Raw genomic sequence first — 13,754 nt, forward strand, 5'->3', positions numbered from 1 at the left:
TCCTTCAAACAAGAGGAATGTGAAGAGTGTTAGAAACCTGCATTTAAAAAATGAGAAAAGGCAAAAAATTGTAATAGAAACCTATTGCAGATGGTGTGCATTTATTAATCACGACTAAGGCCATTGGTAGACCCAGTTACTTTATAATTCTGCAGAAAGACTGTAAATTCATCAAATTTCTCAGTCATAAATATTTTATACTTTTAAAAATGAATTATCTACTGTGGGTTCAAAGACTTACATAAGTTGCTGCAGCTAACACATAATCTGTGTGAGGTCGTGTAGCATTGTATTTTACAAAGAAACTAAAGACGAGAGAATTTGAGCTATTTTCCTACAAATTTAATGTTGAACTTGTCAACCCAACTTTGACTAAAAAACTGTTCATACAATGGATTCTCTCTCAGTGAAGGGCTGTGTTTAACTGTTGCCTAAACCAGAGACATGGCAACATTAATAACTAACTCCTTCGCACTCTTTCCCTATAACACACACAGACACATACAAAATAAAAAATTTTAATTGTACATTATTGATTCAGTTTTGTATGTTTTGCTGAAATCAAGCCAAGCTTCCCTGTCTCTACTGCTTCTAAACTAATTTAGGCCACCACAGTCTTTTCTGTGGCTTACTGCAGTGGTAACTTCCTTAACAGTCTCATTTTCTCCAGATTTTTCCATCCTCCAGTGCATTTCCCAGTTTTTAGCCAGGGAAATCTTTCCAAAACATGAAACTGACCATGTCACTCCCTGCTTAAAACCCTTCAATTACTTCCCCTTGATTCCTTTTTTTTTTTTTTAATAGATAAGTTCATTTGTGTCATATTTTTTTTAACTTTTTATTTTATATTGGTGTATAGCCAATTAACAATGTTGTGATAGTTTCATGCGCACAGCAAAGCAACTCAGCCATACATATACATGTATCCATTCTCCCCCAAACTCCCCTCCCATCCAGGCTGCCACATAACATTGAGCAGAGTTCCCTGTGCTATACAGTAGGCCCTTGTTGGTTATCCATTTTAAATACAGCAGTGTGTACATGTCGATTCCAAACTCCCTAACTATCCCTTCCCCCCACCCTTCCCCCCTGGTAACCATGAGTTCGTTCTCTAAGTCTGTGAGTCTGTTTCTGTTTTGTAAATAAGTTCGTTTGTATCATTTCTTTTTAGACTCCGTATATAAGGCATATCATACGATACCCCTCTTTCTCTGTCTGACTTACTTCACTCAGTATGACAATCTCTAGGTCCGTCCAAGTTGCTGCAAATGGCATTATTTCATTCTTTTTAATGGCTGAGTAATGTTCCATTGTATATATGTACCACATCTTCTTTATCCAGCCCTCTGTTGATGGACATTTAGGTTGCTTCCATGTCTTCCCCTTGTTTTCTGAACAATGCCCACACTCCTAACCATCATTTAAGAGTTTTGCATACTTTTGCTCATGCTCTCCACATCCCCATTTCAGCAGCAAATCTCTCTACCCCCATTTTCTACTCCAAACCTTCTGACATTTATGCACTTATTTTTTAATTCAGTAAGCTCATTTTCATTAGTATTAACACATGCTCTCCCCCTTTCATATAGCTAAATTCTATTTATCTTTCAAAATGCGTATATTTTATATTACTTTAACCAGGAATTCTTCCCTGGATTCGTGATTCTAATCTCTAATCACCTGTGTATACCAATTAATCATTTTTAACCTTTCCCTATCAGGTATAGTTCTATGCTGCACTGACAACTGTTTCCTTGTCTACATTCTTCCCCCACACGTGCACACTTGCTATAATATATATAAATACACACACACACAAATATACACACTACTTGTTCATTCATTCCTTAAGTAGGATCTTAGGGTAGTAACTTAATTTTTCTGAGCTCAGTCTTTTATATCGGCCAAATTAGAATTACAATACCTGTCTTGTTATCTTGCAAAGTCCATATGAGAAAAATGGGGAAAAAAATGTACATATATATGTATGATCATGAGATAAGTCTTTCCTTCATTGTAATAGATAACAAGTCTGGTCAAATTTCACTGTAATTACTATAGTTATTGACTGATTTTTAGAGGTATTTTCTTTAATAGCAATAGAGATTTTGAAAGGGGTGCCTTTTCAGTGCACTTTATTCCCTACAAACCAAGGGCGCAGCAAAGCCCCTCCATTCTGCTCTGGTTCCACCCCCAAGTTTGTCCCTGTCTACATCTCTGATCTGCATTGGTTCAAATCAAATCTCTTGCTGTAAAACTTCAAGGACCTTAGAAAAAAGTATGTAATGTCATGGAAAATATCTATTTTCCAAGAGGTATCTGATAAACTATGTTATACATGCAAAAGATGTGCAGTGTTGTTCTGGAAACTCTGTAGCCTGGATAGTCCTCAATGCAAAATGAAACATTTCTTTAAAAAACTGGTATTTCAATTTCCCCTTTTTAGATGAACTAATAAAAACAAAACATCCTAGTAATTAAGGTTTCAGTTTATCTAGATTTTGCTTAAAATGCAAGGGTCTGTGATTATGGCCAAAATGGCTAGAGCCAAGCGAAGGCATTTGGGGAGGCCCTCATGCCTTTTCTTTCTGTGTTAGACAGGACTATGAAGAGCTAGAAAAGCAGCTGAAGCAAGTCTTTAAGGAGCGAAGCACCATCCTCCGTCAGCTGACAAAAACATCAAGAGAACTTGATGGAATTAAAGTCAACCTTCAGGTGAGATGAAAACTAATTTTCTCAGCAGCAAAGGGTAAGGAGTCACCTGGTTTGTCTCAGTGGGTTAACATGTAAAGACTCCTGCATTTTTTACCAGTTTTGAATATATTTCTGGGCTTGAACATGGGAGTTATTATTTATTATTATATGAGCTTTGAAAAGAAATGTCATTTGAAATGCAGTCTGGGAATCTGTGGTTTGCAAATTCAGGAGTGAGAAAACTGTGTGCTTGGCACAGCCATCAATTTCTCACAGTTTCTAAGATCCGTTTGACCCCTGTGTTTCTTATATTACAAAATGATGAAAAGCAGTTATGGCTAAGAGTTATAAATGAATATAGAAATGATCTCTTGAAGAGAACTTTAAATTCCACAAAGGATAGTTCTGAAAATTCTTTAATAAACCTCATTACTAAAATGGGTAAATGCCTTACAAAGGAAAGTGTCATCTGTGAAAATGTATTAGCACTCAGTGAAATCTAAATCAAAAACCAAAGATAAGATCTATATCTGATAAGAAAAGTTTCTGAAATATCTGAGAATATATTTTAATATTTTCCTTTAACATTGTATTTATTGAATACATACTGTATACTAAAAGCTTTGCATGTATTATAGGATTTAATTCTCATAATATATCAGTGAGGGTAGGCACTATAAATGTGATTTTTCTTGTTACACATGAGGAATCATGCTTGAATGTCACAAAGGAAACCAGAGTTCAAATGCAGGCAGTCTGACTCCAGAGCCAGTCTGTTAGTTATGGCACTGAACCAAGTTTCTGAACCTTGTGTAATCACCATTGTTCTTAGCTTTTTAGTCCCATGATGATGGTTATGGTGTCAGTAACCACTACAGTTTATTGAATGTGATCTCTTGTGTTTGGTCCTCTTTCTCCAATTTTTAATTAATTTTCACATGATAATTATGCTATGATTATTATTAGCCTCATTTTACAGGTGAGAAAACAGAGTTAGAAAAGGGCTCGGAATCTAAGAGCACAGAGAAAGTTAGGAGGTGGATCTGGTATTTTGAACCCAACACCCAAGCTCTTGTTCCAGAAGTTGTATTGCATCTTGAGAACATGAAAATAGCAGAAAAATTACTCACACTCCAGTAGGATACAGTGACAGGTAGCAAGATGGTAACAGTGCAGGAATAACAGTTCTATGGTAGAAGTTTGCACAGAGCGTTAGGGACGCACTGACTAGGATGAAAATGGGTGCATATTGATTTCCATATAGGAAGTTGAGGCCAGAACGCCTCCTTTTCATTAAGTAGAAATTCACAAGTTTTATGAGACTTCAAAGAATATTTAAGACACCTGCACCTTCTTAGAGGCATGAAACACCTGGCACGTTGAGAATTTTTCAAGCTTATGGTGAAATAAATGCCCACGAGTGGTCAGTACTTCCAGCCAGGACACTCAATATCTCTATACTAGCAGCCTAAGTTAAGTCAACCTAAGTGTCCATCGACAGATGAATGGATAAAGAAGATGTGGCACATATATACAATGGAATATTACTCAGCCATAACAAGAAACGAAATTGAGTTATTTGTAGTGAAGTGGATGCACCTAGAGACTGTCATACAGAGTGAAGTAAGTCAGAAAGAGAAAAACAAATACCGTAAATACCGTATGCTAACACATATATATGGAATCTAAAAAAAAAAGACATCGAATTACAGTCTAGGAAATTACTTGCAATAAATGTACAGTTTTGTGGAGTTACTTTGTGAAAGGGTAATACATCTATCACTAAAAGTAATTGCAATTTTTTAAAATGCCTTTTATTTATTTTGTGACAGCCATTGTGCAAGGTGTTTTTTTTTTAATTTTTATCTTATTAAATCCCCTCAACAAGCTTTTCACAAAATAAGATAATATTTTACTCATTGTACAGTGAGGAAACAAAATTCAAAGAGGCCACAGGAATCTCGCAAAGTCATACATCTAATAAATGTTGATTCCAGGTTTCAAACTCATAGTAAGTAAATAAATATATTGCCCATTGTACACATTTTTTTCATATTTTTTTCCAGTGAGGCTTCATAAAGACATGAGCTTTGAAAGCCTTGTTCATCTCTGTAACCATAGCACCTGGATGGCATCACAATATAGATCCATAAATAATCATTGTATTAATTAAGTAGTAGGTATATTAATCTTTGGTATCCTTAAAGTCATCAAAATTATTTTCCAAGACGGATACCCCACTTCTCTGGACATTGCTGGGGAAATAATAATCAAATACTCATGAGTTCTTCTAATTGGATACATTTTTCAGACCCTCATCTGCATACCTACCCTTTTCACATTTTCATTTCTTCATTTCATGTTTTGTTTTGTTTTTAATTTCTTGAGGATAGTGCCATGCCCTTTTAATCTTGGTTTCCTTCAGAATGCCTGGAGTGTAGCAGATGGTAAAATGAATAAGCATATTTTTATTAAACTTTTTACCAAGTGCTTTCACACATCTATTATCCCCTTTGAGTTTTCCAGTAACTGTCTAATGTAGGCTCTTCAAAATTCTCATCCCTGTTTATCAGATAAGGAAGTCAAAGGGCAGATTTTGTGACCTGTCCCAGGTCGTATGGCCGTGATGCACTTTGAACTGTAAATCCCATGATTGGTGATTTTCTCCCCAACCTGCTTTTTTGTGTTTTATGTCAAGCTACTCTTTTCAAATAAACAGAACACCTTTTATTGGCTGCTTCCTAATAATGATATCAATCAGTCATTTTAGGGAAAAGGGTTCTCTTGTGATATTCACCCCACCACATCCATATCAGAATGCTTAACTTACTACATGAAAATTATTTCTAGCATTAGGCTGAAAAATTGGTGAAGGCAGATACTATGGCTTTGTTGTTAAATAAATATTAAGTAAGCAACATGTTTGCCATTCTTGTTATTGTCAGTTCCTTACCTGTCATAGCTGCTCTTTTTAAAAACAATATTATTGCCTCTGTTTCAACTTTTAATATCAAAAAGGATAGGTTACCCTGTTAAATAATTTACTAAGTATAAATAAGAAAGTTTTCAGGGAAGGATTAATGGGTCAGATTCTCTAATGAGAAAAGCTCAGTGGGCTCTTCTATTTTAATTCACAGTCTGTCAATGCTGAATTTGCCAGAGTAAATAAACAGTAATGACTGAGGTGGTATTTTTTTTTCTTTAATACACTATCTATACAGAACAGTTACAATTTTAAATGGCCCTAGTTTTTCTATGCATTCTAATGCGTTACTCATAAATAATAGACAAGACCAAACAGGTGCATGCCATTTGACTGCTTTCATCCTGATGTATTATTACTTAGCTTATTTAGGGAGGCCTTTTATGTCCCCTTGTGTTTGTAGAAACTATGCCAGAACCAGCTTAACATGCCTGCAGAGAACATAGTAAAACTTCAAATGAAGAGCAGAAGATATGTTTTATATTCACTTATAAAGAGACCTAGGTATTTGGAGAGTACTTTCTCCTCCACTGAACCTCTAAAGGCTGAATCTCAGTTCATTCCCTTTCACTCACTGTGTAGCACTTGCACCACTTGGTGTCATAAATTGTGCATCCTGAGAGCCATGGGGACCATCATGGCCTTGTTTGCGCATTCTTATTTCAGGGCCTAAGTGCAGCCACACCTTGTGCCATAAACACAAAAGTAAAGTAAGCTTCAATTTATCGCCTGAATAAGACTTCCTTTTCCCACTTTTCTTATCAGAATTTGAAAAACGATGAGAAATCTACCAAAACTGATGTTCAGAAGCTTCTGGAAATAGGTCAGAAACAAAGGTAAGGCTGTGTTTTCCTTTTATTTTCTTAGTTCTTTTTCTCCATAGCCAAACTCCATGCAGAGACTTCACAAGAATAAGTTTATTCTAAATGCATTCATTTCTTTATATTCTTACTTACACTTTAATGTGTAAGAATCTTGTTCAAATGCAGATCGTTATAACATAAGTGTAGGATGGCGCTTGAGATTCTGCATTTCTAACACGTTCCCTGGTGATGGGTGATCCCGATACTGATGCTGCTTGTCTGCAGATCTCCATTCAACTGTTAAGGATCTGGAGTACTTTCCTTTATTGTCCCACTAAGATGGGCCCACATAAGTCTGCCCATCAATAGGTCCAATAACAATGACATCAGTGGGCCGTTTTCTTGGTTTGTGGGTTTTTTTTCTTTTTCAGATTCTGTGATCTGAAGTTTATAACTTGTAGAGGATTTTGGCCATTTTTAATAGTATCAAAACTTGATCGTGGAGATAGTGGTGGGGGGTGGTAAGAAATGGGGTAAACAATGCAGTAGAATTGGAACAGTTTTATTATTGTTGCCGTGTTTATTTTGGAAGGAAGTGAACTATGAGCTAGATTTCTATGCAGTATTAAAAAAACTATATGACTTGAAATTGCTTCACAAAAAAAAAAAAAAAAAAGCCAAGATATTTTAAGGTAGAAACAAGCCAGCATTTGTTATTTGTTATACGTTTACTAGAGGCTCTACTAGATGCTTTATATATTTTTTTCTTGTTTCAACACCACAAGTATAGATTAAATATTATTGTCCCCATTCAGTAAATGGGAAATTGTTGCTCAAAATGCTTAAGTGAATTGATGAGAGTTGTGTTAATTGGAATTTGCTTTGCTGTGTCTTACCCATAGCCATACCCTTTCAAGATAGTTTACTGATCTAAAGCAAAAAGCTGTTTAAAAAGCTGACAGATGCTGCACTATGTAGTCCCTTCTCACCATCTTCTATCTTCTCCACTGTCCTTGCCTCTTGACCCAGAAACCTCATGGCATTGAGGCGATGACATGTTAAAACTCAAATCAAGCATCTTATATTGACTCTTGTTATTATTTAAATGGAATCATTATTTACTGAACATGAAATTCTCTCCAAAGTCCAATATTAAAAAGATGTCATATAAAATATGGGTCTGAGCATGTTTCCAAAATTACATGATTTTAAATTATTTTATTGGTTTGAAATAATCCACTTTTTAAAACACCTGTGCTCAATATCACACAAGTATTTGTGATTCACTGAGTTAGTGGAGAATTATAAACAATATTTTTAATAGAAATAGCTAGTCAAAATGCTACCAAGTCTAAGCTCATACTACTCCCTGCGCAGCAGGCCAATAATCGAGAGACGAGTTCTTGAGGCAAGAAATAGTGACTTTATTCAGAAAGCCATAAAAACTGAGAAGATCATGGGCTTGTGCCTCAAAGAACCATCTTGCCTGAGTTAGAATTCAGGCTCCTTTTATACTAAAACGGCAGCCTCCGGAGGGGATGTGTTAATTTCTTCTTCCCTGCAGTCATTCACAGGTAGACCTGGTCAGGATGTTTCCTGTGAGCTAAATAAACAAAGGTATTTTAGCTTAATGCTCATTACCTGGTATGCAGGGTTCCCAGAGATGGACCATTATGTATAATTTAAGCTTATAGGCAACGTCCCTTTAGTGATCAACTTGTAATAGAATACAAAAGGTTCTTCCCTATTACAAAAACAGACCAAGAGTCATTGAAAACTATCACTTTTTGTAGAGTCTTCCATGTTGGGAAAAGATAATAAACAAAAACATAAAAATAGAAATGACTTCTGCATAATGCATGTGCAATACCAGTGAGAGGGTTGCAGTGACTGAAGAAGACAGATTGAGGCAGGAAAGATCAGAAAATAAAGCTGTTGTGCATAGACTGGGACCACTCTTAAAGGTTAGCTCAGAGTGGACTTCTGCATAAGCAACAGAAAACCCATTCATGTAGCTCTGTAAAAGAATGATATAATTAAAGAATTATATTAGGGGAATTATTCTGACAACATTGTTCAAGGCAGGAAGAAAGAGACATAGACCAGGCTGAGGAAAGGTCCCCTAGAGAAGAGACAGAGAGATCTCATCAGTGAGGACCATGGAGTGAAACAGCAACGAGATCAGCCTTTCTTTATTGCAGGAGAGACACAGATGAAGAGACAGGCTTATGCATGATGTGAATAAGGAAAAACCTATTCCTTTAGCTTACTGATATTTTCGTAAATTATCTATGGTTGTTTCTACATGACACACAAAATATCCAGGCAAATGAGGAAAAACATGGTTATAGTTATTAAGAATTTCAGGCCATCATCTATACATTTGGCATGGTACACAGATAGCCAGATGATGGACCAAGTTTTTCAATGAATGTGTTAAATGGAGTGTATATTTTGGTATTGTGATTTCAAAGTTTTATCCAAAATTATAAAATTTGTTAAAATGCATAACTTGTATAATGTACACAAAGTCAGCATGGAAAATTCAATAAATCCTAACAATAGGTGATTTCTCAAAAGTATAATACATTTGATATATTAGTTTTTGCTGTTTAGTTAGAAAGAGTTATAAAAATCATGGCTATCTGAATGTGAAGGAGGCTATGTATCTCATTTCCAAAGTACAAGAGATTAATAAACAGTAAAAGAGAAAACAAATTATCTCAGACTATAAAAAGTATTAACTGATGGCAAATTTAGAAGTATTATCAGAGCCTGAAAGACTAAAATGTATTGCAGATGCCATTTGGCTATACACCCAGTTCTCAGTAACTCCATGTCCTCGGGGATCCTTGCCACCTGGCCCTTACCTGGCGAAGTGGTCCCTAGAAGTCATGCTGCTTTTATGTGTCTCTGACATCACTGGCTACAGTTAATTACCTCATAGGTGTCTACCAAAACAAAACTGAATCAGTTAGAATTTCCTTCTTGGAATTGTAACCAACAGGCAACTAATAAAGTCCCTCTGTGTAGCTGTACTAGATTGTAAGTAAGTAAACGCAGAGGATATGGCATGGTCGTAAACAACCAGGTAGTGAGAGCAGCATGTCTTTCTGCCAGAGAGGTACAGAGAAAGGAATGTGTATATGTGTGTTTGTGTGTGTAGTGTATGTGTGTGTGTGTGCACATGCACGCATACTCTTACATGAGAAGGAGAAAGTTGCATTGACTCTTGATTGTTACATTTCAGAAATATTTAGACAGCTTAGGTAATATTCATAAAAGAGTCCTCCGGTTGATGGAAAGACTTTTAAGCCATACTATGTGAGGAGTGAGAGTGTGTAACCAAAATATAGAGACCCTGGGAGATAGGAGAGTACCCTGAAGTTTCTGAAAAGCTGTCTTGAAAATAAAAAGGAGTAAAACATTTTACTCTCTACGGTGGATGGTGGGTGGAGATTTTGAGAAGGCAGTTTTGGACTCTGTGTACTAATGGATTTTAGTATATCGAGTTCTCTGTAAAGGAAAAGAATGCCTGAGATAGTGGCAAGGTTTCTGTCTGTGATGTTATGACAATACAATCTGGTAACCACATGAAAAGAATACCTTCCTGTAGGGTGAGGTATTTTTATATTTATAATTGGGGATGGAAGATGTGTGAAACAGCTGCCTTTTAAAATCCCTTGTAACCATGAAATTCTATGCTAAAATGTACTCAACATCCGAGAAACCCTATCACAGTGTCGCTGGAGCCAACAGTTCTTTAGAATTCAAGCTTCAGTTCAGTGCCAAATAGGGCCCAAGAGTAGCTCTACATATTTTGTGCAAATCCCATTTGGTGGAGGTGGGTGGTCGGAGTAGAACTGAGCAAGTTGTGGGACAGGAGTTTGGGGCCACCTAAAGCATGGGAGCAGTGAGAATGTGCAGAAATAAGTCTGAAAAAGGAGATGGAGAGATTCAGAAGTTTCAAAAGTCCTGCTTTGCCATTCTGTCTGATAGCTTTCCTCGCCATGAAAATGAGAAGAATTCTCTACCTTCTCCAGTTTTAACAGCTTTTGCAACTTATGTTTTTCGTATTCCCTATTGCCTATAGATGTCAGTATGTGGGCATTTTTGAATATATATATATATACATATATAAACACTTATTTTAATTTTTATAAAATATATGAATTTTATCATTTAATTTTAAAATATATGTATCACTTTAAAATAAAAATGAGAATTTTAAAATCCAGAAATAACGAATAAGTATTACAAGATTTTATTATAACTTTTTTCTAGTTGGAAATATAATAGTCCTATTGCATTTTTATTCAGTACTTGTTGAAGATTTGAGTGTTAGGAACAGAATGTAGATCCTTCCTTCTTTCTTTCTCTCTGTCTGTCTCCCTCAATAGGGGTAGTATAATGACTCTCTAGAATTTGAGCACATAGGCTGCAGAACACAATTACACCACCTCTTTATGTATCAGTTTTCCATTTTATGGAGTGCCTGGTATACTGTAAGCCTACAATATATGTAAATATTACTATTATTTTGTATTATATTATGCCACACATGCTCTTTGTGGAAAATATCAGGAGAAGTAATGGAAGTCTACATGTGAAACAATTCTGATAAATAAAACCTGTTTGAGGCCGTAATGGAAGCTGAGAATTAAAATCCACTTTAAGCAAAAGCATGTTAAAGCTTTACCCAAACAAGCATAAATCATCTAAAAACCAAAGTGACTGTAATTATTGTATAACTTGTTCCTGTTATACGTTGCCTTGATAAACAAGATCCAGATTGATTCCAGCGATCGTATAGACTCTCATGGATATTCCTAAAATTGAAACTGGGACCTAATAGTTTCTAGAGTAAGAAATCTGGAGACATCATTAAGTCCTTCTGGATGAAAGAGCAGCTTGTGGTTGTGCAGGATGTGGTGGTCAAAGCATGAACACAGAGACCTCAAGTGGTGCCAGTGGTTGTGATAATGGTCTCGTGTATTAAGTGATTATTTTCCAGGCATTTGCTAAGCATTTTGCCTATATTACATCTTCTAAACCTCACTATAAACCTATGAGGTAGTTCTATTATTGTGCCCATTTATAGGTGAAAAAAAAAATGAGTCTAAGAACGTGCTTTCCTATCCCATAGTCTCTTTATTGTGGTTATACACCAAGAAAATATTTTTGTTCCAGAAGTTGTCTTTTGGCTCTAGTCTGGGAATTTTAGTTTGTGTGCTGCTAAGACTAGAAAAGGTTTCTGTTTGGTTGTTGCTGTTGCTTTGAAGGAGTTTATTCCTCTAGCCATACTTAACACACACCTACACACACACTCACTCATATACTGTTATCGGCTATCTGAACTTTTTGAAGTGATAGCTTAGGTGATAAAATGAAGGCACAGAAATATAATAAAATTTGTCATAATTGAGAAAATCCTAAACCCTTGAGGGGAATTCATATTTATGAAAATATTTATATTTTTAATGTGAGACAGGGTCCATATGTCCTACTGAACTTGAGACACAATATGTATATATGTGCAGACATGTATTTTTTATTATCCCCAATAAATGAGGCACCTTTTGCATTAAAAATAAGTCTTTTTTCTCTTTGTTTTTACAAAAAGTCTCAGACCTTATACAGGATGTCTAAAACACAGTGCTTTAGAATTAGTTAATGTAGAGCATCCAAGGGAATGATAATTTTATCCCATCAGCAAGTCTATGGTAACTTTTTTTTCTAAACAGCATGTTCACACCCTGGCATGCTGTCACTAAAATTAGCTTTCTAACTCTAGCATTCAGTAGCATTCTTATAAGACACAATAGCAAGGCAATTTCCCTTAAATACAGCTTGCTTTTAGTGCTTGCATGGGAGAGAAGACTCTTTATTACCAGAGTCCTGAGATACATCTTGTACGTTTAACCGTGGCTCTATATATTCTAGTTATGTTTCCTAAATGTATATATACAGCAAAACCTCTTTTCATCATGTAAATAGGAAATAAGAGATTTATATCATGTCTCTCTTTTGCTCTCTATTTTCTACTAAACAAGAGAACAAATGAAGTCTCTCCAGGAGGCCCTGGAAAATCAGCTTAAAGAGACAACTGAGAAAGCAGAAAAACAGCAGGCTACTGTAAGTGTTTCTTTTCTGTGTCCTTTGCTTTGGGGCTGGAAAATTGTTAACTTTTTTCCCTAAAATCATTATGGAACAAATACACCTGTGACAAATATAAATGAAAGTACAATGAAAAAAACACAATCAACAAGATTACAAAAATACTTAGCAGCAATAATTCCAAAAAAATATTTTCATTGTATTTGATTCTTAGGGGTCTTCTGATTCCCAACCCTTATTTATGGATGAAAAACTCAGGGCAAGAGTGTTGGTGTCGGGCCCCCTATCAGTGGCTCTTGAATTTTGGGGTGTGACCTTGAACTAAGTTAAGCTATACAGATCCCTAAGCCATACCCAACATCCACTGAATAGACATCTCCCAAGGGTGGAGCCACACCATCTGCCTACTTAATCAACTACACAGGTGATTCTGAGACACCCCAAAGTTTAAGAATCAAACTTCTCTCCAGATTTTCTCTCTCAAAATGATGTTCTATTGACCCTCAAGTTTCAATTCTTATAACTAATATTCACCATGGGCAGGAGAGATGGTGCTCTGGATAGTAGTGCTAAAAACTAGATTTCTACCTCATTCCCCACATGCACTTATGTACCATTTATGGAGATTGAACCTTTGAGCTTGTTCGAGGACCTGAATCTATTTCAAAATATAGTATATTAATAGAAAATTTGAGGTATAGTAAGACCAATAGATCAGGAAACAACTACCTTTGGAAAGATAGTTTATTTCTCACAGTTCCCAAGAGGGGGGCATGCCACATGACCGGGGACCACGCAGGGAAGCACCAGGTCAGGCACAAGGCAAAGGAAGGTGGGGAAACTGTGGACAAGAGCCTTTACTGTGGTTTCTGTGGGAAGGAATGGGCTAGGCAGGGTAAGCAGGCCTAGGATTGGCCCATTTGAATGATTTCAGCAGGCTCTGGGGCACAGGGACTATTTTTCTGGTACCCGGCCCTGGGGTGATTAAGGCAGGTGGATAGTCGCCTGAAGTGTGAGAACCCAGTACAAGGGGTGGCTGGAGTTCTAGGCTCTGTATTGGTTAGTGTGTATTTGAAAAGCATACCACCAGGTAGAGTGGGTGGGGAAGGAGCAGCGATGAGGAAGGCAGGAGGTCAAGATAGGATGACTCATGCATA

The 13,754-nt window shown here is 36.3% G+C and overlaps 1 protein-coding gene across 2 annotated transcripts in view; it reads left to right on the forward strand.

Annotated features, from left to right (window-relative positions):
• LUZP2 (leucine zipper protein 2) overlaps window positions 1–13,754 on the forward strand; it is a 451,490-nt gene that overhangs the window by 201,124 nt on the left and 236,612 nt on the right. Inside the window, exons 2-4 of one of the 2 annotated variants that reach the window (XM_036859118.1) lie at window positions 2,598–2,715; window positions 6,443–6,513; window positions 12,534–12,615. In XM_036859118.1, coding sequence (XP_036715013.1) covers window positions 2,598–2,715; window positions 6,443–6,513; window positions 12,534–12,615 — 271 coding nt within the window. The remainder of the gene's footprint in view (window positions 1–2,597; window positions 2,716–6,442; window positions 6,514–12,533; window positions 12,616–13,754) is intronic. The other variant, XM_036859119.1, reaches the window with a different exon arrangement.

The sequence above is a fragment of the Balaenoptera musculus genome, chromosome 8 (assembly GCF_009873245.2).
Source record: "Balaenoptera musculus isolate JJ_BM4_2016_0621 chromosome 8, mBalMus1.pri.v3, whole genome shotgun sequence".
NCBI lineage: Eukaryota > Metazoa > Chordata > Mammalia > Artiodactyla > Balaenopteridae > Balaenoptera > Balaenoptera musculus.